This window comes from Rattus norvegicus, chromosome 15 (assembly GCF_036323735.1).
Source record: "Rattus norvegicus strain BN/NHsdMcwi chromosome 15, GRCr8, whole genome shotgun sequence".
NCBI lineage: Eukaryota > Metazoa > Chordata > Mammalia > Rodentia > Muridae > Rattus > Rattus norvegicus.
The window spans coordinates 51746429-51774428 of NC_086033.1; the positions used below are offsets into that span (position 1 = coordinate 51746429).

Sequence of the window (28000 nt, forward strand, 5' to 3'; positions counted from 1 at the left end):
TAAATAAGATGTTATCTCAAAAATCTGGGAGGAGTGGTAGCACTATCCCTTGTCTTTCCCAGTCTGATGCTAAATGAATCTGGGTAGTAACAGATAAAACTTTTCTGACTTACAATGTCTACCCTACACACACACACACACACACACACACACACACACACACACACACACACACACACACACACACACACAGTCTTTGCAGAGCCAGGAATTACCATCAGGACTTGTGTATGCTAGGTAAGCACCTCTGGCACTGAGTTATATCCCTAGCTCCCTATACTGCTATTTAACTGAAGAGTAAAATAATATTTTGTTATTCATTCTTTTTGGGTCTTCAGAACTGACTCTTCTTTGAAAACTGAGTAAGACAGCTGAATCACATTTAAAAACAATGGAAGGAAAAGGAGGAGGAGGAAAAGGAGGAAGAAGGAGGAGGAGGAGGAGAAGGAGAAGGAGGAAGAGGAGGAGGAGGAGGAGGAGATCTAGATCTTTCTCTACCAGGAGCAAGCTAATAGAGTGACATCCTCACACTATGAAGAGCACACAGCCTAAAAGCACTGAAACACTACAGAATTGTCATCTCCTGCTTTTTCTTGATTATGAAGACTTCTTCAAACAGAATCTTTTATTTGTGAAGCACATCGTAAACATAGGTGTGCTATGATTACATGGTAGTCAAGCCTTTGTATTGGTCCTAAAATCATTTTATGTTTACACACAAAAGCACATACTTGTTTTTTAATCCTATTCATGTTCCCATCATTTAATTCTTAAAGCATATAAAGGTAAGCTGTCAGTTTATATTAGCTTCACTTTACCTTTTGCCTTCCAATGGACATTAATGCCAGCCATGTGCAACAGGACAGAATCCCTCCTGCAAAGAGCTTGGCAGTGCCTAGTTCTCACAGGAAGTTAACCTAAGAGTTGGCTGCAGTGTTGTAGTCACAGTAGCAAACTCAGACACTGTTTAGAATGAAAAGCTATGTATGCCCCTTCTATAAAGCCGAGACAGCATCTTTAAAGAGAAAAACTTAGCAAATATCTATTTTCAAAACAAGTTTAATATAGTCTTCCATATGACAGGTTTTTTACAGGTTAAAAGGATAGATTTAAAAAAAATTAAAACATTTCTCTATTAGTTGAATGTCAAAAGTAGTAAAGTGGATAAATTCTACCAGCATTCATATCTTAGTCTGTCCTATGAAAGAATGCAGAATAGATCTTGTGATACAATAGGGGTGGCATAGTCAGGTTAATGTTACCTCTATACTGAAATAGCCTCTGTCCACATAGTCACCCAGGAAGAGGTAGCGAGTATTACTAGGTGATCCCCCAACTTCAAACAACTTCATCAGGTCAAAGAATTGTCCATGAACATCACCACACACTAGGCAAGAAAGACATGAGATGAAAATTATGAATTAGAAGGAAAAAGCCATTAGAGCAACAGGGACCAAATTTAACTTTTAAGTTAATCACTTTGACTTTTGTCTAGTCTTAACCCATTAGAAATATTAAGCAGTTAATAGTGTGCATCTTCTTTTAAAAAGATTTATTTTTAATTTTGTGTGTATGTGTGTATCTGTCTGAGGAGAGGGGTATGTACATAAGAACAGGTGTCCATCAAGGCCAGAGGTATGGGATTCTTCCTGCAGCTGGCAGTTACAGTGGCTGTGAACCATACAACATGGACGCTTAGAACCAAACTCCGGTCCTCTGCAAGAGCAGTATGTGCTCTTAGCCACCAAGTTTTAGACCTTAATGTTTTTTAAGGAACAGAAGTCTTTCTAACCAATCCCTAGATTGCTTCAAAATTCCCAGAAATACTTATCACACTCATTTCGTTGGCTTTTGGTAATCATTTCTCAAAATTAGCACAAATCTACGGGCTACCCAACAAATGCATTTCCTACCTGTGATTGGAGCTTCCACTTCTAGCATAGTCTTCTCTTGCTTCAGGATGGCAGCCCCATCATTGATTATCTTTAAGGCTACGTCCTCTTCTACCCGGCCTTCTTTTACCAAATGGTTTTTCAAAACATCCATTTTAGGTTTCCCATTCTCAAATACTTCCTTCAAAGTTAGCCGTCGGGTTGGAGGAAAGGGGACAGCTAGGAAGAGAAAACATAATTTCAAATATTTAAATGTGCCAAGCATAGTCAGACTTTTTAAAATTAACTAAGTCTAATAAGCGACCAAACCTCACAGTATTAGAATGTGGAGAATTCTAAGAAACCGTGTATCAGAACTGATAATTCTAATTTTAAATTGGTCACAGTTCAAGTCATGTGGTTAAGTCTGTACATTTATGTCACACACACACACACACACACACACACACACACTGAATGAATAGAATGAATGAATGCAACAATGTTTAGTGAGACAGATGACTGAAGAGGTAGCTCAGTTGGCAGAGTACTTCCCTTGAATATATGAAGCCCTGGGTTCAATCCCCAGTATCACATAAAACAGACTCGGTGGCTCACACTTCTAATCCCATCACCTGGGGAGGCAGTTGGAACAGACGTTCAAGGTCATCCACAGACACAAAAAGTTGAAGGCCAAACTGGGCAACATAGGACCCTGAAACCATTTAATATCCACTTTCAGTGCTTGACCTATTATAACTTTCAGCTATCAGGTAAAAACCTTTGAAATGAATTAATTTAGCAGGCTGCTAGATTCCACCAACCCCAAAGCTAAGAATCTCATTCACAGAACATCTAAGATTTATTAACTTCCTTGTAACCTGCTAACTTGATACCCTGATTTATGATTCTCTTGCAATATAAAAAGTCCATATAACCTCTTCCATGCTGAAACATGTTATCCAGACTGTAGAGGTTCATCTTGGCAATCTAAAGACTTTAACTGAGGGGATAAAACCTATTCTCAAAGTCAGTGGGCACTCTCCAACAGGAAATCCAGAATAAAGGGGTCCAAGGGAAAGGTAGTATTCACCTGCGTGCCTACCCTCATGTCTTCTCAAGCAGGTGTATCTTTTGCTTCTTCTGCCTTCAGAGTATAGTTTCCTCAGCTTCCCAGCACTGCCTCTTCCAGGGAGCTCCAAGCCTTCAGTGCCAGACTGGTACTACTTAAAGCATCTAGCTTCATGGATTGAGCAGCTAGTGGGCTCTTAGACTCTTCACCATACAGATGGACCCTGTTACATATGCTAGCCTAATAGATCTCCTTTTATAATAGTAATATACACATTTTATTGGTTTGGTTCTTCTATAAAACCCTGACGATATGAAAATTGGTACTGAGAAGTGTCACTATTACTGTGATTACATCTCTACTGTATGAGATTAGCATTAGTAAAGAAGAACCTTCCAGTTTGTACTGGGTCAATAGGAAATGAACTCAATAGCCCCAGTTTATTGAAACAACCCCCTAGAGAAAAGTGTTTCCCAGTTCAGACACGAAGGGCATGGAGGCTCCAATAGTTTTAGGGACCCAAGCTTTATCTTGAGCCCATGTGGTGATGGGTTCACAGTTAAGCAGAATTCAAGAGTGAGGGGATCATAGGGGCTGGCAGCCAGGGTCAGACTGCTCCTAGCACTAGCATCTCTATATCTGTTTCCTAAGTGGACACAATGGGACCGACCAGCAGTCTCATACTTCTACCATAGCAGCCAGAGCCACTCTTGCTGCCATGCCTTCCCAACCATGATATACTACAGCCTTGATCCAGGAGCCAAAACGAACCATTCCTTCCCTTTTCAGTTGCTATTTATCCAATATCAGGTTACAGCAAAGATCTTTATTCCTGGACCATGGTCACTCATATTTGGTCCTTATTTCCTTTGAAGTGAGAAATGTGTTTTAACATAAGAAATGTTAAATGTTTAACATAAGAAATGATGGTGATGATGGTGGTGATAATGATGATGATGAAGCAAAGGGTCTATTTAAATAGAAAGTTGAAATGCAAGATTTGTATAAGAGTTTAGGACAAAATCCCTGACCTGAAGGTTCACAAGAGACTAGGTTTGGCTACCTGTCCCAAATGTCAACTGAAGAGACAGATCAAGGAAGAACTAGGAAGAACAGAAATATCTGGTGACCTAAGACCTGCTTTTGAGTTTCTGAAAGGAACTTTGAGTCTTAGAGAAACAATAAGACAGGACCGTGTTGCACAGCTGGCTTGTTTGCCTGACTGATAACACAAGTGACCTTGATCAGGATGGTTGGGCTGACCATTATCTTGGTCGCTCCTGCAAGATTCTGCTAGCTACACAAACGTATTTACTATTTAAGGAGGGCAATAGAATTCTCATCAGGAGACTATTTTTGCATAAGGGATCTGCCTTAGTTCCCCTTCATGGGATAACTGCTCTTACCTGGCAGGGGGAGTAACATCACAGTGTGATCTGCCTACAAAATTCTGGAATTTAAAAAAAATCTTAGAGTCCTGTGTTTTCATTCTTGTATTTTACAGAGAGGTTAGGCAAATTTAAGGCTAACAAATTTTATATTAGCAGTTTTTAGATAGATACTCCTTAAATCATTTTTATGTCTATGTGTACAGCTGAGCAGGAATCAGACTCAAAGTCTAACATAACAAAAGAGACATACAAAATAAAGTCATGGATGTCAACATTTTATTCAGGTTTTAGTTACCAACTGTGCACCTAAAATGAAGAGTTGGTGCTTCTTAACAAAACCAATCTTTTAAGTCCTTATAAGATCATAAAAGCAGTTAAGATTCATGAGGCTTAGCATGATCCAAGAGAGCTGGCTGGTAGAGCATGTTTGAGGCCTGGGGGTTGAGTTTCAATATTTAAAGTTAAAAAAAAAATCCAAAGACAGAGACAGAGACAATAAGAAGTCCAGAGACTACTTGGACTGAATGCAGCAGAGAGGGGCTGGCAGGTTTAATACTGTGTGCTCCGGACAACTAGTTGTTCAAAATCAAACAGGTCTAAAGAGGAAGGTTTTAAGAAATCTGAAGCCATGGTTTTAAAAGTTACATAACTAGGGTGCTCTCCCGCAGCAGACGGAGGGGCTGAAGCACTGCCGTACTGATTACCTTACATAGCTACAGTTATGTATCAGATCACCTTGAACCTTCCTTTTTTTTTTTTTTTTTTCTTACTGTCTGTTTTGGATTTTGGCAATGCTGGGGATCTATCCAAGGCCAGGCTCCTTCTAGGAAGCCTCTATTGATGAGCTGTCCTTCCCAGGCCAACACTTCGTTGTTGTTCTTAATCATCTTCATTTACACTGTGTGTACACTGTGACCATTTTGACATTGGTTATAACAGAACTGATGGCTTTCTTTTGAAGACAGATCTTTTCTTTATGAAAAATGTGTATCAATTTATTTAAACATTTTCTTACAATTAAGTAGACTATTTAAAATTTTTACTTATTGTTACATGTTATAGTGGTATCAACATCCTTGGTTTTCTTGCTTTTGGGAAGCATGTCTATGTAGCCTAGGCCAGCCCTGAACTCCATAAACAATCCTGTTTTTGCTTCCTAAGAGCTGAGGCTCTATGCATGACTATCCTCTGCTAAACTCCTTGTGTATTTCTTTCCCACAATCTTTGATTTGTTACCCTGAATATAATGACTTAAAACAGTAATCATGTATTAGCTCTCACAGACTAGGGGCTATGAGCTCAGAGAAGAGACAGCAGGACTGCCTCTCTCTCAGCCAGACATCAGAGGGTCCATGGCTTGAGTCATCTGAGTACAGCCTACTCACTCATCCAGTATCTTGTTAGCTAAGGTTCAGTTCAGGTTGTTGATGAGTATAGCTGCATGTGGCCTTTCATGTGACTGAATTCTAAGGACAAGCATCTGGAAAGAGCAAGGAAGCTGTGAGCTTTATACCATCACCTTATAAGCCACACCACATCACTTCCAACTCAGACCATTCGAGCATTCTCAAGCCTTCCCACATTCAAGGGGAAGTAAAGTAGCTTCCACCCATAAACAAGAGTGAAACAAGTCTGTGAAAACTTGAGGCCTTCCTGGCACTAGGGCCATTTACTGGAAATAAGGCCAGGACTGGGGTTCAGTGGTAGATTGCCTGCAGAGTATGAGTGAGGTCCTGGGTTCAATCCCCAGCACTGCCTACCCCTACCTGAAAAACAAGAGAAAACTAATACAGGCCCTTGGCTAATCTTTCAAGTCAAATGTTCTTTATAGAGCCTTTCAATAATTGCAACTACTTACTCTTTGGTTTTATTTTGGTTGATTGGTTGGTAGTGTTGTCTGTTGGTTATTTGTCTGTTCATTGAGAAGGGTCTCCTGATAATATAGCCCTGGATGGCCTAAACTCAGTATACAAACCAGGCTAGCTTCAATCTTGCATTGGTCTTCTTCTCTACCTCCACAATTCGGGGATTACAGGCATGCCCAGCTTACAAATACACTCACCTGTCAGAAGCGGTGGTGCCAGAGACTGATGCACAGTCCTTAAGCATGCGAGCATTTAGTATGGCTCTACCATGAGATGTACCCCTAACCCCACAAATACACAAGAAACTAACACTGGCTGTCTTTTAAAATGAATAGAGAGGGACTGGACAGATGACTCCAGGGTTAAGAGCTCTGGAATCCAGCACCCACATAGCACCTCGAGACTAACTGTAACTCTAGTTCCAGGGGATCCGTTGCATCAGGCATGCATGTGGTATATTGTGTGTTGTGCATTCAGGCAAAATATGCATACACATAAAATAAAATAAATAAATCTTTAATGGCTGGAGAGATGACTCAAAGGTTAAGACCACTGGCTGCTCTTCAGAGGATATGGGTTCAATTCCCAGCACCCACATAGCAGCTCAAACTGTAACATCAGTTCCAGGGGATCTGATCCCCCACACACATGCAGGCAAAACACCAAAGCACATTAAATGTAAGTCATCCATTTTTTTCCAAAAAATTAAAAGAGAAACCACAACTTGCCTGCACAATGATTTATAAAACAGATAATGTGAGCACAACAAGCCATAATACACATCACTGATTATCAAAACCCAAAGTAAAGCCTTTAGATTCATATCCAAGATAAAGATTGTCTAACACGTTAAGTCAAAGGCAACTGCAGGCACAAGAGTCAAACTATACAAGAGCTTTGCAAGTCTAACATCTCTCTCGTTTATACTCTCTCTAGTGCTTGCCCAGATGGCAAATGTCTACCTAAAATCTGACAACTGTTATTACTCTAGCCATACCATAGTATGTGATGAGTGCCTGCCCCTCATTGTCTCCCCTTCACCTGATGATTGCTTGACCCTAACTGCTCCCCAACACCCCCATGAGTGTCTGCCTACAACTGCTTCTTCCTTCTCAGGGAATACCCAGTTTCCTATGGATTGCTCTGCTTGTTGAAACATGTGAAATAAATCTAACCTTTTTTTTTTTTTAAAGAGTTTGAGAGAAAAACAACAGAGCAAGCAAATCTCCTGTCTATTTTGTTCTCTTCCCTATTCTAGACTGTCAACAGGCTCCCACCCCTTCCTTTATTGTTAGTACTACAAAGACCTTTACCCTTGACCATCACCGAATACTAGAGCTATTATTCAGATACTTGTAAAGGTAAACAATGTAAATCAAATTTAAAAAAAATTGTACAGTGGTGAGATGGCTCAGCAGGAAAAGAAAGGTGCTTCATGTACACACTTGGTGACCTGAGCTCTATCTCAGGAACACACTTGAAGAACCCTGCCTCCACACAGTTGTCCTCTGACCTCCACGTGAATGCCCCTACTCATCATGCCCTCCACACCCATGCATGCATACATAAATCATGCACACTTGTACATACGTATGCATGTTCCATACATCATGCACCCACTTGTGCCCATGCACACACACACAAATACACACACCCATGCACATGTCCCTATACATCATGAGCACACACACATACTAATATTTTCCCTAAATAAAACAAGCAGATAAACAAATAAAAAGGAAGATCCAAACTGATTATGACATAAATGGAACATTATTTCAAACTAAATACAAATTCTTATCTGAGTTTCTGTCTGGGATACCCAGTGTGTCATCTCCAGAACCCTCAATGCCACTGTGCTACCTGTCAACCAGAAGACAGAACAAATGATCATTCAGGAAATGGGCCAGTGCTTGAGGTCAAAATATCTTGATAAACATTTACAACCTATTAAGCAAGGGTACAGATCTCATTGGCTTACCTCCCTTAAGTGGTAAATACCCTGGTTTAACTAAAGAATGATCAGAGGTGGGGACAGAGAAAGAAAACAGAAGCCACAAACTACATGAAATGTGCAGGAATGTACTAAGGCTTGCAAAGCAGAGAAGCTGAACCAAGTCAAACACCACTGTTCAGTACAGGTCACCCAAGTTCAAGCACTGTGTTTTGAATGCTCCTCGACACTCAGTATCCCAGTAGACAAACAGATCACAAAGGAACCTGTGCAGACTAATAGCAAACCCACTCAAATTAGATTTTAACCATCCTTGACCAGACTACTAACTACTTCAGCTCCTTTATACCTTCTGCAGACATTCTGACTCCATTCAACATGCTCACAGCTTTCAGAGGATGACAATCCTTTTTATAATAAGCTAAATAAATAAAGTTTATTTTTCACTATACTGTGTCCTCAGTGGTGGGCTTTACATTTTAAGGAAGCAATTGATGAAAGGGATAAGAATTCTTGCTAAATACCTTTTAAAATGATATAGTTATTACTAAGTCAAAATTAAATTACTTAAGACTTGTGTTTCATTCCATTGTAAGCTTGTCAATGAACAGTAATAGTATTAATATTCAATCCAGTTAGAATTTACCTATGAATCAGAGTACTGACAGATGTCAGAAGATAGGAAAATTCATAATTTCTCTAAGATTAGAAAATTATAAGGCAGTTCAACGTGGTAATGAGCTTGAGATCTTTAACTTACTGAAGTAAACCACAGGGCTGGTGAGGTGGTTCAGTGCTTTTTTTTTTTTTTTTTTAAAGATACAAAGTTTATTATAACTGATACAGGCATAATGGGAGAAAACCAATCTTTTTTTTTTTTGGTTCTTTTTTTCGGAGCTGGGGACCGAACTCAGGGCCTTGCGCTTCCTAGGTAAGTGCTCTACCACTGAGCTAAATCCCCAGCCCCGGTTCAGTGCTTTTTAAGCACAAGGTCTCAAGTTCAATTCTTAGAAGCAACATAAGAAAGGCTGGCACACATAATCCCTGTGCTGGAGAGGCAGAGACAGTGGGCTTCAGAGCACACTACCCCATCTGTATAGCCTGCTTGCTGAGCTCAAGGCTATTGGAAGATTCTATTTCAAAACTAAAACCATAAGAACAACAATGCCAACCAACCAGAGCTCCCAGGGACTAAACCACTACCCAAAGAGTACACAGGGACAAACCCAATGGCTCCAGCTGTGTATGTAGCAGAGGATGGCCTTGTTGGGCACCAATGGGAGGGGAAGCCCTTGGTTCTGCCAAGGCTGGACCCCCCAATGTAGGGGAATGTCAGGGGGGCGGGAAGGGGTATGTGGATGGGTGGGGGAACAGCCTCATAGAAGATAGGGGAGAAAGACGGGATGGGGGCTTATGTCTAGGAAATCGGGAAAGGGAGTAACATTTGAAATATAAATAAAAATATACCCAATAAAAAAAAGCTCAATTAAAAAAAAAAAAGTAGGGGCTGGGGATTTAGCTCAGTGGTAGAGCGCTTACCTAGGAAGCGCAAGGCAGGCCCTGGGTTCGGTCCCCAGCTCCGAAAAAAAGAACCAAAAAAAAAAAAAAAAGTAAAACTAAAGCTCTATGTGGTGGCACACACCTTTAATCCCTGCACTGAGAGGCAGAGGCAGGATAGCCATGGTTACATAGATGCCGCCTCAAAATAATAATAATAATAATAATAATAATAATAATAATAGTAATAGTACTACTATTATTAGTAATAGTAATAGTGTGTGTATACATGCATGAACAGTAAGAGGTTTTAACTACTGAACCATCTCTCTAGCCCTAAAGATTTCTTAAAAGTCACAGATATTATATATTGGGCTGGGGGTACAGCTCAGTGGTAGACCTCTTGCTTAGCATGTTCAAGGCTCTGCGTTTGATACCACCACACAAAGCACACACACAGTATAGAGAATGTAAAACTATTTTTTAAGATAAAGGAGCATAAAAAAGTATACAAATCTCCTAGAAGCCTAACAATTAGAATGACCACTGTTAACATAATAAAATATGCATAATTATCTTTGTTACTGAAATATATTGTCTTGTAGTAAATAATACAGTAGACATATTTTAATTTAGTAGCAAACTACTCAAATTTTCTTTGCAAATAAATATTCATGACAATATAATTTCCAGGGCCAGCATCATGTAGGTAGTCTGCTGCTGTGAAATATTAAAAGGCTCCCTGCTGGTTTGCTTTGCTAATAAAGAAATAATGTATCAACAAGCTGTATGCTTATATTTACTGGCCAGTTTACTCTGCTCACTTATGAATGATCAGTGAGGACTTTGGTATTTTTTGCCTACTTTTCATGCATATGGCTGATTTACAGTTCTTTAAACATAGATGACCAAAATTAAATACACATATTAAAGCTAGCTGGAACCCCGCCGTCACACACATTACAAGTGCCATCCCTAAACATACCTTTTTTTTTTTTTTTTTCGGTTCTTTTTTTCGGAGCTGGGGACCGAACCCAGGGCCTTGTGCTTCCTAGGCAAGCGCTCTACCACTGAGCTAAATCCCCAACCCCTAAACATACCTTTTAAAAGAAGGCATTTAAACCTAGACAATTTTCAAAGTACATCTTATCTTTCTAAAGCAATCTATTAATCTCACTTACCAAGGGGCCATTTGTCCTTTTCTTTCAGATCTTCAATTAAATTTCTCAGTAGCATATCAATTCCATAATCTCATTTTAACCAAAGTAAATGCATGAAATCTACATTAACTTTATAGTATAGCCTCTACAACCACATTTTAAAGATGAATTTATTGATGTTTAAGCTATCTGTTACCCACTACTGTGTCTGACCTAATTTCTACATATGCACATACAATCAATATATGAAGCATTCCCATAACCCCAAATCTCTCCTAATCAGGAATGGTGCTATATGCTGTAACTCTGCCACTGGGAGGGCTGAGGAGAGGCAGAATGAATGAGAATGTTTAAGGCCAGCCTGGACCAAAAAGGAAGTCTGTCTCCAAGTCTTACCCTGTCTTAAAAAATAAATGAACAGCTAGGGATGGACAGGTGATTCAGTAATTAAGAACATTTTCACAAAACCAGAGTTTGGTTTCCAGTACCCACATAGGGAGGTTCACAATTGCTCCAAGGGATCCATTGCCCTCTCTGGCTTCCTTGGTGTGGTGTGTGCATGTGTGCCAGGGATCCAGAAGCTTTCACCTCCTCAGCACTGGGAGTACAGGCACCACAACTGGCTCTTTACAGCAGTGCTAGGATCAAAATCTGGTCCTCATGCTTGCATAGCAAGCACTTTGTCCACTGAGCAGTCTACCAGCTCCCTACTTTCTCATATATAAATTAGAGCATTCTGCTGTGGGCCCGGATGAAAATAACCAGGGAGATCAGTAAGGTCTAAGTAAGCAGTGACTATGTAGACAGAACAGATGTAAGATGCAGTTATCAAAAGAAAAAGGATTTAACACTGTTTTAGATAAACCTCCAAGAATTCTATTTCTTAAAAGAAACATACATACAATAAAGTAAGAGGGAAGTGGTTACACATCATACACCTGACTCCCATCCAATTCTTATAGAGACTAAAACAAAAAAAAAAGTACAGGATTTCAACTGTTATTAAGTTATTTTTAACATACTTCACACCTGAGTCACACTAAAACACTGTAAGAAACTTGAAGCTCTAGCATGACAGAGTGCCAAGAGCCAAGATAAAAATAATAAACCATGGCACTTACCTTTCTGGTGTCACCTTCAGTTATGTGCAACAGGCCACAAGCTCACTGGCCTCTTCTCTGAAGCGACGGGGCATTTTATTCTTCTGTCACTTACTTCCAGACTCAGACTGCTGACCTCCTTAATTTTATTTAAAAGCAACAGACTTAATCAGGCATGGTAGGAGTGGAAGAATTGGCTCAACGCCTCGGCTACATAGCTAGAGGCTACCCTGAGCTATGTGAGACTCTCAAACCAAACCACAAAAATGTAACAAACACCGAGGAAATGCACTAGCCACAACTACCATCGCCTTCTTCCTTACTAATGAGAGCTAAGAACGAATGGTGTGTAAGGTCACACACTCCATTTCTTCATGAAACTTAGACATCACAGTCTCATCTCCTACACTAGGTAGGAGTTCAAGTCTAGTATCATCTTTTAAAAGGCTGAGAGATTATACATTACTAACATAAACACTAAATACCTAATAAATCTATACTTCTATACCCAGGCTAGAATTCTGGATAACAATGATATTTGTTTAAAGTGAAGTTCAGGAATCTTTGGTAGACAATGAGCTAGAGAGGTTTTTAAAGTAAAAATTCTAAAATACCAAGGGAAAAATTACTAAGGAAATAATTCCATTATAATGAAGTAATTAAATATTCATCTACTACTGTCTACTTCATTGTGTGGTAGCATATACAAGATCAACACAGGAGTCTCTTTACACTCTAGTTAATTAAGATAAAATAATTCCCATAAACAAGACAGAAAAGACCATGTACAACAGCACATGCCTGCAATCTCAGCACCTGGGAGGCAGAGGCAGAGACAGGAGAATCACCTCAAGTTTGAAGCCAACCTGGCATATGGAGCAAGTTCAGAATCAACTATCTACTTAAGGGTCAATGTGAAAACAAAGCAAAGTGACAACAGCAAGATATAGACACAAAGGTAAACTATCCACACGTAGAAAGCCAGGCAGACAGACTGACTGCAAGCACGCAGGATTATAGGAGAGGAGACGACTAATGAAGGCTACGGAACCTTGAGCTTCAGGCAGCTCCAAACTCATCTATTATATTAAAAGAAAATCTACTTAGCTGTCTTTTAACTCTTGCACAAAAATTAGAAATAGATATACTAAAGGGGAGAAAAGAAAAATTCCAAACACATACACACCTACATATAATACAATTATTTTACATGTATGAGGTATGTATGTGTGCTACGGTGCCCTTAATGCTCACAAAGATCAGAAAAAGGAGTTAACCCCTGAAGCTGGAGTTGTGAATGGCTATGAACCACTACCATGTGAGTGCTGGGAATCAAACCTGGGTCCTCTGTAAGAGGAGCAGCCAGTGATCTTAATCAGTAAGACATCCCCTCATATGGATATTTAAAATAAACTACTTTAAAAATTACAATTTGACATAAAATGAGTGGTGCAGCAAAGACTATAAATACCACATGCCAACTGTGTAAACATAATTCCAAACCCACTTTGAAAATTTAATTTTAATTTTAATCATATGTATGTGGGGGATGTATGACTATAGCCCCTCAGAGGCACCAGATCCGCTGGAGTTGGAGTTACAGACAATTGTGAGCTGCCCGATGTGGGTGCTGGGAATCAAACCTGGGTCTTCTGGAAGAGCAGCCACTGAGCCATCTCTTTAGTCCCATCTCAATGAAGAAGAAAACAAAACAAAACAAACCCACAATGCTATAGATATATATCTTAATATATCTTCTACTCCTCTTCCTTCCTCCCTACAGGTTAGATGGAACCTTAAGGTAGTGTGAAAGAACTTAGCTCGAGTCTCAGGATGGCACGCCCCAGGAAACACCAATCCCGGATGAGCCCCCAAATGAAAGATCCTAGCTCGAGTCTCAGGATGGTGCGCCCCAGGAAACACCGATCCCGGATGAGCCCCCAAATGAAAGATCCCCAAAGAGAGACCCTTTCTGAAGTCGCGGGAAATCGCGGACCCCAGACACAAAGAGATCATTTTGGATGTAATAAGCAAAGGCAAGGTTTATTATGGAGATCTATTACGGGGATCTCCGGGTCGACACGTATCCTGTGCAGGAGACAGAGGTGTTGACCCCGAAGCTCAAAAGTCAGGGGTTTATATAGGGAAGGCTAGGGGGTTTGGCGAGGTTATACACAATTGGCTAATTTCTGGCGCGGCTATAAGTGATTGGCTCATTTAAACATGGCAGTGAGATTACAGCACAGCAGGAGAGTACATATTGACTGGAGCGTACAGGATTTTAGAAGCTAGGGGCGTATCAGGGTTTGAAGGATATCTGGTTAAGGTGTGACTCTGAGTAAGCTGGGGGAGGTGCCCTTCTGCCAGATGGTTTGGGTCAGTCCTGATAACTCTGGGCTGGTTCCTGCATTCCTTTTCTTTATCTTTATGGTCTGTTAGTCCTAGCGGCAGGGTGGGGCTGCCTGGACTTGCTTTTCACAGTGTTTAGCCCTGAGTTTGTGAATTTTGAAACTTACTCTTTTAACTTCTTATTTTTAAACCTTAAATCTGTATAATTTTCCTTTCAGTGTACCCTTCCTATGTTTACATAACTTTGTTACTAATGTGAATTTTGAAGTTTTAGACCAATATCTTTTTTACATAAATAGTACTATAATGTATATCCTTTTTCAACTTACATTTTTAGACTAACCAGGGCTTTCAAGATTTCTCTAGAACAGGGCCAAGGCACCCTTGTTTTTCATCATGGTTTCTACTAACTCCATAGGAAACCGAACTTTTAACCGCCTGTGAATTTCTGTTATATTACTTTACAGTACTGCTAACTCAGAAGCAAAGGCTTAATCAAACCAGATTTACAAGTGATTCAAACTAGAACTAGATTATGAAGATGAATCTGTGCTGAGGAAAGTTACTCGTGTTGCTGTGAAGGAGATATATTATAGAAGTTTTATGTAAATAGCACTGTTAATAGCATTTTATTATTTTACATATATAAATGCTAGGCAAACCCTTTACAACTGATCTAGGCTCCCAGACCACTGATTAATATCTCCACTGATCTCCACTGTGGTGAGATCACATAAGTAATCAAGGCATTCTCTCTCTCTCTCTCTCTCTCTCTCTCTCTCTCTCTCTCTCTCTCTCTCTCACACACACACACACACACACACACACAAAACACATACACAAATAGCAGGGTATCATAAAGATAGCCACATCTGGATTTATGTCATATCACCCTGAAGTTTAACATGTAGGACCATGGTAGTATTTAAGGTTGAATTGACACTGTGGCAAAGAGGGATTTAGAGGGGTTGGGGAGAATTCTATATATTTTCTTGTAAATTTGTGTATAATTATCAAAATGAAATTTAAAGTTAAAACTAAGTTCTTAAACTAAAGCACACTGAAAGAAATTCCACAATCTTTTTGCTATCAAATTCAAGCTGGTAAGTTGCTATACTAAACACCCAGCATCTAAATAGTGTAAGTATTTTAAGCAAAATAAGAACAAAATCTAATTAAGCCGGCATAAGTAAGAAAAGGCTACACTGTTGATGACCACTTTAATCCTAAAATAGAAAGATAAATCTGAAAACCTACTGGCCTCTAGGCAACCTGTTTTAGATTACTGTATGTTCTTACCCTCATGGGACAGGAGGTTTATTTAAATAGCTATCTCCCAGTTCACCACAGACAACTCTGCTTCCTTTCTATTTTAAGCCAGCAAACCGGCCCTGCATTTGCATGCTAGTTTCCTAATCTATTCATCTGTCTTTCCAATAGTGAACCATTCACTACTAAGGAGGTTAGATTAAATACTGAAGACTATATGTTCTTTGTAGATTCTGTCATAACTTACTGGAACAACAAATTTATTTCAGTGATTTGAAGGGAGCTCTTGGAAACCATTCCCTCTGTTCTGATGCTCACAGAATTCACTGTCAAAGTACTGAGAAGCTAAGGGGTAGCCTCCTGTATAGCAAATTGATCAGTGACAGTCAACAGAAACAGTAATTTTTTTCTAGAGGGCACAAAAGTATTTTATGCACTTGGAGGCTTAGACAGGAAGATAGTGCATTTGAGGCCATCCTGGGCAACCTAATGAGTCTGCCTCAAAAAGAAATAAAAATAAAAAGCAGGCGCTAGAGAGATGGCTCGGTGGTTAAGAATGCATATTGCTCTTGTAGAGGCCCCAAGTTCCATTCCCAGCACCTACACTGAGTGGTTTGCAAACACCTACAATTCCAGCTCCAGGGGATCCATTACCCTCTCTGGACTTCATTGGCACCTACACAATAAAACAGATCTTTCAAAAGGAAAGTCTCATTTGAGTGTTACAGGATATTATTAGGTAGATGCCATTATTTAGATTGTTTGTCTATAAACTGGGATTGCTGGGAGTGATCTCCCATCTTTGTAATGGCAGGCCTGTATACACCTCTAGTACTTGAGGCAGAGAGGTAAGAAAAGGCAAGAGGATATCAACTTCAAGGTCAGTCTGAGATACATAGTAAGATCTTGCCTCTAAGAAGTCAAAGACAAGAGTCGACAAGATGGCTCAGCAGGTAAAGGCTCTAGCTGCCAAGCCTGGTGACCTGAGTTCTACCTGAGTAATCTACAAGGTAGAAAAGATCCAATTCCTGCAAGTTGTCTTCTGACCTCCAAAAGCATGGCCTAGCCGGTGAGCACCCCTACTACCACCACTAAACAAATAAACACATAAATGTAAAACTGCTAATTTATTTTAGTCAGCCTGTTATGCAACACACATCAAATAATTCCTCCTTTCTACCACAAACTCTGTACTAAATTCCACACGGAGGGCAGACTTCGTGGTAATTGTCCTTCACTTATTATTTTGTATTCCAGATTGATCAAAATGTTGTCAAAAATGACAGGATTTCTCCTATTAAGATGAATGCACACTGTGTGTGTATGTTTGTGTGTGTAAATTTTATAGTTATGGAAACATAGGCTAACCCTAACTTGCTTTGTGAATCCTGCTTAGAACACAGGAATACAAATCCCCCCCACCCAGCAGAATGACTTGGTTTCTCTGTATGTATATCCAGCAGGGGAGCTCTGCATCATGTGCTAGTACTATTTACTTTTCTGAGGAACCTCCAGACCACAGAAACAATAACTTCTACAGTGATACCATGTTTTGCATAGCAGTGCACAATAGTCAAAATAACCAACTTGGAGATTGGAAGACAGTTTAGTCTTTTAGCCTCAGTTTGACCCCTAGAATTCATGTAGAAATTCTGTGTATGACTGGTAATCCCAGAACTAGGGAAGCTCTCTAGTGCTCACTGGCCAAGCCAGTCTAGCCTATTTTGTAAGTGGCATGCCAAAGAGGGACTTTGTTTCCAAGAAGGCTGATGGTAGTTCTTTCTCAGAATAACTGAGATTGTGCTCTGGTATCCACATACATGTGAACCACAGCTATATACACCCAATAAACACATGTACCTGCACACACAACAACAACAGCAACAACAAAATAATAATAATTATAATAATTTTTATAATCGTCCTGTACAGCTAAATCCACCTTATACCAGCACCCATTAAAACCACCCCATGTTACTTTTAAACTTCTACAAAACCTAGCTATCCATAGAAGAACACAAAGTAAGTCTCGTTCTTTAGCCTACAAGGTGTGAGAGCAAATCTCTCCCACCAGATGTGGTCTAGTTTAGTCATCCACTTTCTCATGGGCATTAGTCACAGGCAGCTCCATGGTTCTAATGTGCTGTTACATTTTGGGGAGGCTATTAAGCGCTATACTATGTGAGTACATTCTAAGCAGAATTTACAAGCCTGTTCAACATAGTAAGAGTCTATCAATATTTGTTTATAAAGAGACAGATTTCCAAAATTCAATATACACTGCAAAAGGAAATTTCATCATTTGTTTATAGAGTTTTGCATAGCTAAGGAGACTAAGGTTGGAAAACAATAGATTTCTCTAACTCTTTATTTCATGGGTCAGTATACAAAGAACACGTTTCCTGTAACATTTCATCAAGATTTACAATAACACACACCTTTGGTTGAGGCCTCAAATATGCCAAGCAAGCTCTACAATGGAGTACACAACACAGTGTTAACTTACCGAGTAAGTGCTAACATTTACTAAGATCCTACCATAGGAACTGTGCTATGCACTTCACATACATTATTCCTTAGAAATGCTGAGGACAGTACTAGCCCTTATTTTAAATCTACAGCAAGGAAAATTAACTAACAAAAGTCAAGGAAGTTCAGTGAACAGAGCACATGCTCTTTCCTATACTATTATCCCACACAAAGTTTCTTACAATTGCACCTAAACCCTAGGCACATAATCATGTGCTAGACAGCACATTCAGCTTTAAGGATACACAATTTTTGCCCTTGAAAGAACACTTTATTGTGGGATATTTTGGGCAGCAAAGAGAGTGGTACTGAAGAATGGACCCAGGGTTTTATGAATACTAGACAAGCACTCTATCGTTGTACTGTATCGGTGTGCTGTAGTATACCACTTCCAGCAGGAAAACACTCCCAAATGTTTTTAAAACTGGGTCTGAGAGAAAGCTCAGTGGTTAAGAGTACTGCAGAAGGCCTAAGTTCAATTCCCTGCACCCATAGAGTAGTTCAAAAATCTGTGATCCATTTCAAGGGCCCCAACCCCCTCTTCTGGCCACACATGGTACACATATATACATGCAGACAAACGCTCATACACATAAAAAAAAAAAAGAAATTCATTTTTTAAATTTGTAAAGCAGTAATTGTTAATATGAGTTCACAGGAAATAACAGCAGCAATGGTGGCAGCGGTGACAAAAGCAGCATATAACACATATTCAGAACCTACTGTGTGCCTGCCACTGCACTTTGGACAGTCTACTAGTCTTTCCCATTAAGAAAATTAGTTTAAGTTAGTCTTCATAACACCTCTTCTAAACAAGCAAACTGTCTAACTGTTCATGGTCATGCAGCTACATACTAAAAGGACTAATCTGAATCCAGCTAAAGCTGACTTTGAAGCCCATGAGGTAAAACCATTAATCTTTACAGCCATCTAATAAAGGAAAAAAAAAAAAGAAATCCTCTCAGTTCAATCTTGAAAAATAAATGGATGAGGCAAGGTGTAAGACAAATTCTTCACAGATGCAAAACACCCAGAGGCTTACAGACAGTGGTTAAGTAGGTTGGAGATAGTGATGTGTGATGTTGAAGAGGAAGTGGAGAGAGAGGTTAGATAGGTTTAGCTTGCAGAGAAGACTATTCACCAATGTAGAACCTATTCTCAAGGCAGGAAGTACTCATGAAAGATTCTGAGTGTAGGAAGAGTCCTCTACATTACTCATGGACTCTGGAGGCAGCACGGTGAATGGGCCGTTGGAGCAAAAGGCCACTTAAGGGATAGGGAAGGTGTGAGAGGGATGAAGCAGGTTACTCAGAAACCAGAAGTCCAGCTCACCTCATCTGGTGGGACTGGCTCCCCAGTGAAGAAAGGACTGTTAGCAGGTCACTTGATCCAATTGCTAAAAGGGTAAATGGTAGGCAGGACAGGAAGTAAGCTTAGAGAATCCTTTCTCCTCTACTCATTCACTTCAGTCTCTCAAATAAAATAAAAATATTAGCACTGCTCATCGTTTATTAACATGCTATTTTAGTATCTATTTCTATCTTTACAGATTAGGTTGGTAAGTCTATTTTTAAATACAACAAAATAATCTTTCTATCCTCTCTATAAACATTTTGTTTTTAAATTTTGTTATCTATATGGTCCTCTTTAAGTTTTTTTGTTTCTTAAATTTTGTTACACATATGACTGTTTTGCCTGTGTGAATGTATGTGGACCACATGCATGCCTGATACCCACAGAGATCAAAAGTGAATGCCCTGGACCTGCAGTTACAGATGGCTGTGAGCCACCATGTGGGTGCTGGGAACCAGACCTGGATTGTCATAAGAGCAACAGGTGCTCTTAAGTACTGAGCTACCTCTTAGCTTCTTGTTGTAATCACTCAATGGCCCTCGCACCCTGCCCTTCACTAGTCTCTGTCTACAGCACATCTGATTTACCTGCCTTCTTTTTCCTCTTGGGTTCCGTGCAGTTGTTTCTCCATGTGTTTAAACTTGAAAACTGTTCTGTGCTATAAATGGTTGTACCATGAAGGTAGCAATGAAACCACGAGACACACGTTCACTTCCATTAGTCATCTGGCAGTTAAGTAGTGCAATACTCCAAAATGACTACAAGTGGCACAATTAGCTGAGTAGTTAATTCTCTTACAGATGTGCACCTAAAAATTCATGTTTTCCAAAAATATCACCCTAATGGAAAAGTGTTCTATTCCTACTCCCAAGTATGGCCTAAGAGAGGGCTTTAATTATTTGTCACATTTAATTAATGTCCTTAGCATTTCCCTCTTAATGACTTAATGGTCGAATGTGTTCCTAAGTTATTAGATTGGAGACATAGCTCAGTGCCACAGTATTTTGTCCAGCATGCACAGAACTCACGGCTCCATCCCCAGAACTGAAAACAAACAAGTGATACACTGCTTTGTAGAAAGCTGTGCCCCTAAATGTCTAATATAAAGCTTTGGTCACAACTAATAACACAGGCAAAAAAGAGAAGCTTATCATCTCTCAAAAAAGAGAAGTGCTTAGTAGATGTCCTTCCTGCAGTCTGAGTTCTATTCAGATGCGACTCTCAGCAGCAACAACTTCAAGTGTCAGGGTCTGCAGTTTACTGACTACAACTGCAAATCAAGCACAAACCAAACCCCGTTGGCAAGCACAAGTACATACCGTAGTCTTATTCACACTGGAAATTCAGATACGAAGATTTGCTCAGGATTGGTATTGTGCTGCCCCACTGAAAACTTAAGGTGCCAACGTAGGAGCAAACAGACTTTTAAACCGTGCTCATACCCTCTGCATCCTTCATGAGAGCCCTTAGGAAAAACCACAGCCTTTATGCTAAAATATGAGAGATCTGTCTAATTAAAGCTTTAATATGTGTGATTTTCTTTCTTTTTAATTCAAAATTCCCAGGACATGGAAATACAGGAGAATATTACAAGCAGCTGTTCAGGGGATGAAGAGTTTTTTTTTTCTTTCTGCCTTCCAAATTTCATGATTCACAGGGTTCAGACTACATTTAAAAGGAAAAAAAACAAAAAAACAAAAAAACAACTCATGACATAAAAGAGAAAAACACCAAGAGGAAAAAAAAAATCCTCAAACAAGAAAAGAAACTTGAAAAAGGGGAAGGGTCAAACAAAAAGAATTTCATAACTCAGTTCTTTGTGTTCCTAGTTCTTTGTTCCACATACCAACAGCAAGACCCCAGCTCAGAGCCTCTGCTCTAGAGCTTCACATACACATGACTTCCAAAGCAAAGAAACTAGTTAACACAGTTAGGGTTCCCAGTAGGTGACACTTAACAACACTTAATCAACTAGTGAAATCATAAGAGGTTTTACACGTAAAATACACTGCAGAAGAAATTAGCCACCAGACAAACAGTGGATAGAAGTACACTCTTCACCCTTGAGGATGGGGCTCCTCAGAACCTCTGTATTTCAAAACAGGTGTTTCTTGACCAGGACGAGGGTTGTTTTGTGTTTATTTACTCTTGTTATAATGTCATCCCTTCCTACCCTTGGTTGGCATTTTTCGGCTGCTAATGAGTTCTCTACTAACCACTTATGTAGCTGGAGATCTAGTATGCAGTTGGTATGGTGGCACATGACTGAATCACAGCACTTAAGAGGACTGCAACAGTTTGGGAGCCTAGTCAGGGCAACAGAGCAAGATCATCAGGGCAGGAGCTTGATTATAAAACTGTTTTCATGTTTCTTAATATTATCTTAAGTTTCCACAAATTGTTATGTCATTTATATGACCTAGACAAGGAAGTTATTACAGATGAGATTATTAATCAGAAACAAGTGTTAATAAAAAGGCAAAGTAATAAGTGTGGTATTGAATGTCTTCGATTGAAGCCCTGGGAGGCAGAGGTCAGTCTGATCTACACAATGAGTACCAGGGCACCCTTGTCTATACAGTGAGAGCTTGTCTCAAACAAACAAACAAACAAACAATATTATAATATCAAGCAGGTCTGGAGAGAGAGTTCTCTTAAAGGCTAAGGCGCACAACCAAAGGATAAGAATACAATGAAACCCATTATTTTAGGTACTAACCAAAAAACAACAATAAAACAAAACCACTAATATGCGCACACACAAGGCAACTCCCCAGATAAGGCCCAAAAGCAGGAGTGAAACAGGTTTTCTACCTCCTTTAGTTTGAGAAAGCTGCATTCAAAGGACATTTAAAATGCAATTACACCCACCCACCCACTTTTCTCCAAGATTTGCTCACACAAAACAATTAAGCAGACATTAAAGTGAACAGGAAATAACACAGCCAAAAATAACAGGTGTGGCATCACCTCTGGTGAAGCTTTGGAGCTGTGAATAAACGCAGATAACTGTCCAGACAAAAGAGCATCAGATCAGGGCCTGGAGTCCAATACAATAGACCTTTCCAGCTCAGTCATATCTGGCATGCTTTCCTTTTCTTTTTTTGTTTCTCTTTAAAAACAAAAACAAAAACAAAACCACAGGATTGTAAGGTAGAGTAGCCTTGATCTCAGTGGGCTGAGAAGAACTTGAACTCTATATCCTCCTGCCTCCACCTTTCCAGTTCTGAGACTACTGGCATTTACCACCATGCTTGGCCTCATACCCTCTTTTGTTAAGAGAATTAAACTATTTCAAACTCTAGAAAACCCAAGAAAAGTGTTACACAGAATCCAACATTGCTGAAGTCAAGTACTTATGCTAAAGTTTTTATATGTGAGATGAATCCGTGCATTACAAGTATCTGAAATCTTTATTAGTTTAATTTAGGTTTGGGGCTGGGGAGATAGTAAGCAGCACTGACTTCTCTTCTTAGAGGACTTAGGCCCTGTTCCCAGGGCCCATGTGACAGCTTACAACAGCCTGTAACTCCAGTTCCTGAGGATCCAACATTCCTCTTATGGCCTCTGAGAGCTACAGGCATGTACGTGGTGAACATACGTACATGCAGGTATAATACTCATATACATAAATTAAATAAATGTTACTTAAAAAGAAAAAAGAGGTGAGGTGTGGTAGCATGCACCTTTAATCTAAGCACTCAGGAGGCAGAGGTAGCAGGATCTCTGAGTTTGAGGACAGCCTCGTCTATATGCCAGGGCACTCACGACTACATAGACAGACTGTCTCAAAAAAAAAAAAAAATGGGTGTGTACCACTACAGACTGTAGTGGGAAAAAGCTATGATTTTGCCTGGCTGGAAAAATAATGAAACTCTGCTCGTCACTCACACACAGAGATGCTCAGGCCTTTCGTACACAGCATGTGTTAATATGTAAGTCTGCTAAAGAACAAGTTTGTATCCTATCATACCAACTATAAAGACGGTTTTCACTCAGCTGTAAACATGCCTGTACTTCCAAGTGCCTTCCATTTCACTTGTTTAAAATGGAAGAGACGGTCACTTTACAATGTCCTTTATGCATTATGGAGAAAATAGCTGGTATAAGAGGAGATTAGACTCTGAGATTCTTGACAGTCTGAGGGTGCCACTTAAGCCTTGCTCAGACCTCTTTTATACTGGCTTGACACGGGATTCAGATTTAACCGGTTCCCTTGCCTACTTTTGCTGAGAAATAGGCATATTTTTGACAGAGAAAAATAGTGGGAAGAAAAAGAGGGACGAAACACTACAATGATAGAGTGGTAAGAAGTCATTTTAATGCAGGAGGAACCCGCCAACACCCTTACACAGCTGACTGGCACTGGCCATGCTAACAGTACAGTTCAGAAGTTAATGTATACGATGACCTTGCTTCACCAGGAAGGTTGTAGGAAATGATTTCTGTGTATTAAGAGGCTCAGATCCTCCTTATGGCTTAGATGCTAGGAAGATTTACACAAAAACAGTCATGACACTTTAGCTGCTAAGGGACTAAATCCATTCTATGAAAAACGGACTTAAATCCCTAATGATTCCAAATTTGGAGGAAATAAGTCTCAAAAGTACCATATGTACTGTCTGCCAAGGCAGATAACTAACATTTATGACACTAACACTGTCCTTCTCTTTATGAGCACTCAATAGGCTCCTCCTTTAAAAAAAAATTGTCATTACTAATCTTAGTTTCCTTTCCCCTAATATCAAAATGAAGCAGGTAAAGAATTTTAATAGTTTTCTCCCACTATGATGAAAATCACCTCACCCAGAAACAACTGGTCTAAGCATATCACCTTCTCAGAAAACTGCTTTCAAACCAACTATTACTATGGAGAGAGGAGGTCTTTTAAGTCGGAGAATAGAAGCATATGAATAGTGGTTATGTTTGACAGGTCCTTTGGGGTAAAGGGCACAAACTACTCCATAACCCCAGAAAATTTAGAAACAAACACTTTTATATTCCTTAGAATAACAATGAAAATCAGATATAATGGTAGACATCTCGGAGAATATTAATCACCAAGTCCTTATAACCAAAGGGAAAATCTGTAAGCCCCTTTAAGCATCAGTAAGGCTGTATTACTATATCTTGTTTCTTTTAATAAAAGCAATGACTTGTGATAGAGCAAGTGAGCCAAACGTGCACAGTACACACCACACCCCTCAAAAACAAATTTAAGGTGGTAAGGGGCTGTCAAAAAAAGAGCTGAGCCTAAGGAAAGACATGAGTTGGGTGAGTCAAGGGAACTCCCTGCTCACACACCCCAGACGGTGTCCCCAGATAGGAGTGAGGTAAAGGGAGTGAGGAGAAACCGTCTGGATGCTTCGGGAGTGGCTGGCGGAGCGGTCGCTCTACCCACTTCCCTCTAGGTACCCGTCCAGCAGTCACTGGGGACGCCGAGACGACCGCCCGGTCCTCCCCGTGCCCTGCAGCGCCTCCCGCTGCTGCCTCCATCCCCGCTCCTCGAGTTCCCGAGCCGTCGCCCGGCGAGGGCCGTTCCCCACGGCGCGCTCGGCACCTTTGATGACGCGCTCGGTCGTGGAGAACTGAGGGCGCCTCCCGGACATGGTCTCCTCCCGGCTCCGGCGGCCCGCTGGACGGGAGCCGCCGCCTTCCTCCTAGGCGGGCTGCGCTTGGCGAGCCCGCAGCCACCGTGCCGGGCCCCAGAATACGAGGCGTCCTCGGACGGCGGCGGCCGCAGCGCCGCTCCCTCCCTGCGGCGGCGCCCGCGGCTCAGCTAGGACGACCGCGTCGAAAACTACGCTGACCGCGGCTAAGGGAGACAACAAGGGAGACCGCGGCTGCGCGCGGCCGGGGCCCCACGTGCGCGCCTCCGCGCTCACAACTTCCCGGCGGCCCCGCGGGCGGGCGCCGCCCTCTGCGCACGCGCGGCTCTCTGTTCTCAGCTCTAGTTACTGCTGCCCACCGTCGGCCTCGCGTCGGGCAAATGCTCCGAACGTCCCACCCTGACCTGTTGCTTCTCAAACCAACCGCTGGAACCGCGGAAGCAGCTGCGACCTTGGGACCAAGCAGGCATCCTGATTCTCGGTGGCACCAAGTTTGTGTTCCTCTCGTCAGAGAGAGCTCCTATCTTCTCTTGAACGCTTCCCTCGTTAGCCCTGGGGTCCTCCACCCACTTTGTCTACATAAGAAATTATCCATTCTACCCTGCTCCTCAGATTACCCTCTCCCATTCACCAACCCACAAACTTGGAAACCCCTGTCAACTTCATGTTTGTTGCATGCAGCTTGTATCTAGCATCCTAAGAACCTTCGCGCCAATCCTACGCCAGTTCATTCAGCACTTGGGAGGGTTGGGACCCTGTCTCTGAGAAGTGGTGTCTCCCCATTTCCAAAAGAAAGCAGAGTTACTCTCCGTCTTCTGGGACGCTAGCCTAGACCTCCTTGAGGAAGGGAATTGATTTCTAGCCCATTTTCCTTATGTGTCACCTGCCTACATGGACGTATCTATTTCCCTGTAGTTCAGTGACAACCGCACTTACCGCACTTACTTCTATCTTCTGTGTGTGTGTGTGTGTGTGTGTGTGTGTGTGTGTGTGTGTGTGTGTGTGTCTGTGTCTGTGTCTGTGTCTGTGTGTCTGTGTGTGTTTGCACAAGCGCGCACGTGCTGTATGTGTGCTGTGTGTGTGTGTGCGGCGTATAGTGGGTATGTTTGCATGCATGAGTTTGTATTTGTGTGTGCTGGTGAGCTCGATCATACAAACACATGTGGAGGCCAGAGGTCAAGGTAGGTTGTCATCCTTTATTGCTCTTACCTTTAATTTAATAGACAGGGGCCCATTAAACTTGAAGCTGACTCAGCAGCTAGGCTGAAAAGCCAGCAAGTCTTCTATCTGCCTGTCCCTCTTTCCCCACAGCACTGAGGTTACAAACGCAGAGGTTGTACCCAAAGTCCTTCAACCACTGACCATTTTTCCCAGCCCCCTCCCTATATGCGTTTTATTTTGTTTTGTTTCTTCAATGATGGGGACTTGCAACACCGCGGTCAAGTTTCAACAATCTGACTTATCTTTAGATTAAAAGCTGGTCATTCTCGCTCCATAATTAGAATCCTAGATCTGTCTTGCTATGACTGCCCCCTCAGTGAGGACAGGACTTGACCAGGCAAAAAGCACTTTGATTTTTTTTTTTTTTTTTAGCAATGATAGTGAAATATTGAAACTGAAATCCAAAGAAACATACACAATTTATAGGCCAATTGGTCTTCACAGTTACAATGGCCTATAAGTAATCATATGTGGCATTGTAAATTAAATTTCAGTTTTGAGTTTCCTCTTGTGTACTAGCCAAACTTCAAGTGCTGGGTACATTATTGGATGTGATAGGACATTCTCAAAATTGTAGAAAGGTTTGTCTTGGTTTGGTTTGGGGATTTTGTTTGTTTTGTTTTTAGAAACAGGTTTTACGTCATTCAGGCTAGCCAAGAATGATCCTGAACTACTGATCCTCTGGCCTCCACCTCCAAATGCTGGGACTGTTGGTATTTACCACCATGCCCAGCCATTGCAGAAAGTACTATGGAATAATTGATAGACTGTAGGATAAAGACAAAGTCTCCCCTAGTAGAGATTTGTGCAGGGAAAGGAGGTCTAGCATATGGACTAGAATCAGACCCTAAACTGTCTCCTGCTATTTTCCCCTAAGGTCTTTCACAGTAAGGCACACTTGAGGCAGGAGCACTTCAGGCACAAAATAGAATATGGTTTTGTTTTCACAGAGCCAGGTTTCAGGCTTCCACAACTGAGAACATTTCCAATATTTTAAGAAAGTTAAGAAGCAATCAGAGTGCCACACCTCTATTGAGCAGACCTGGAAGCAGATGTTAACACCCACGAGGATTGCTAAAATAAAAAAGGTTTGGGAAACTACAAACCAAAAGGAAACAGCAGATTATTCAGTGTTAGTTATGAAAAGTTTATCAACTACTTGGATTGTTTTTCCTCTGTGTCTCCCTGGCTGTCCTAGAATTCATTCTATAGACCAGGCTGGCCTCGAACTCACAGAAATCCACCTGCCGCTGCCCACTAAGTGCTGGGATTAAAGGTGTATGCCACCATACTGGATCTTAAATTAGAACCACCCCCAAGACATAAAACATTAAGCACTCAGAAGGTGGAGGCAGGAGGATCAGAATATTCCTTATGTAGTTCTTTCTCCACTAGACTCCAAAGGTGAAGACTATACCCTGTGTTGGTCTTTCTATATAAGATACTCATTGTTTGCTGATGCAAGGACAATAAAGTTACCTCATTTTAAAATAATTTCATATGCTCTGTACACAGAGTCTGAGAGAAATATAATTGGACAATTGAAATATTGTCTTAGGGTTTAGTGTTTCTTTGCTGTAATAAAGCATCATGACCAAAAACAACTTGGGGAGGAAACAGTTTATTTCAGCTTATATGTCATGGTCACAGTCCTTTGTGAAGAAAAGTAAGGCCAAGAACTCACAACAGGAACCTGGAGGCAGGAGCTGAAGCAGAGGCCATGGAGGAATGCTGCTTACTGGCTTGCTCCTCCTGGCTTG

At 40.9% G+C, this 28000-nt stretch overlaps 1 protein-coding gene across 9 annotated transcripts in view; it reads right to left on the reverse strand.

Annotated features, from left to right (window-relative positions):
- Ppp3cc (protein phosphatase 3 catalytic subunit gamma) overlaps window positions 1-25335 on the reverse strand; it is a 72178-nt gene extending 46843 nt beyond the window's left edge. For 3 of the 9 annotated variants that reach the window (XM_008770814.4, XM_039092974.2, XM_008770813.4), the window contains exons 1-3: window positions 24971-25288; window positions 1914-2111; window positions 1263-1387 (exon numbers count right to left, since the gene is read on the reverse strand). In XM_008770814.4, the coding sequence (XP_008769036.1) occupies window positions 1263-1387; window positions 1914-2111; window positions 24971-25019 (372 nt within the window). In that variant the 5' untranslated portion in view covers window positions 25020-25288. Of the gene's footprint in view, window positions 1-1262; window positions 1388-1913; window positions 2112-11931; window positions 12050-22380; window positions 22523-24970 lie in introns of those variants that run through there. The other 6 variants (XM_039092975.2, XM_039092976.2, XM_039092973.2 and 3 more) reach the window with 6 other exon arrangements.
- Between the last annotated feature and the right edge of the window lie 2665 nt (window positions 25336-28000).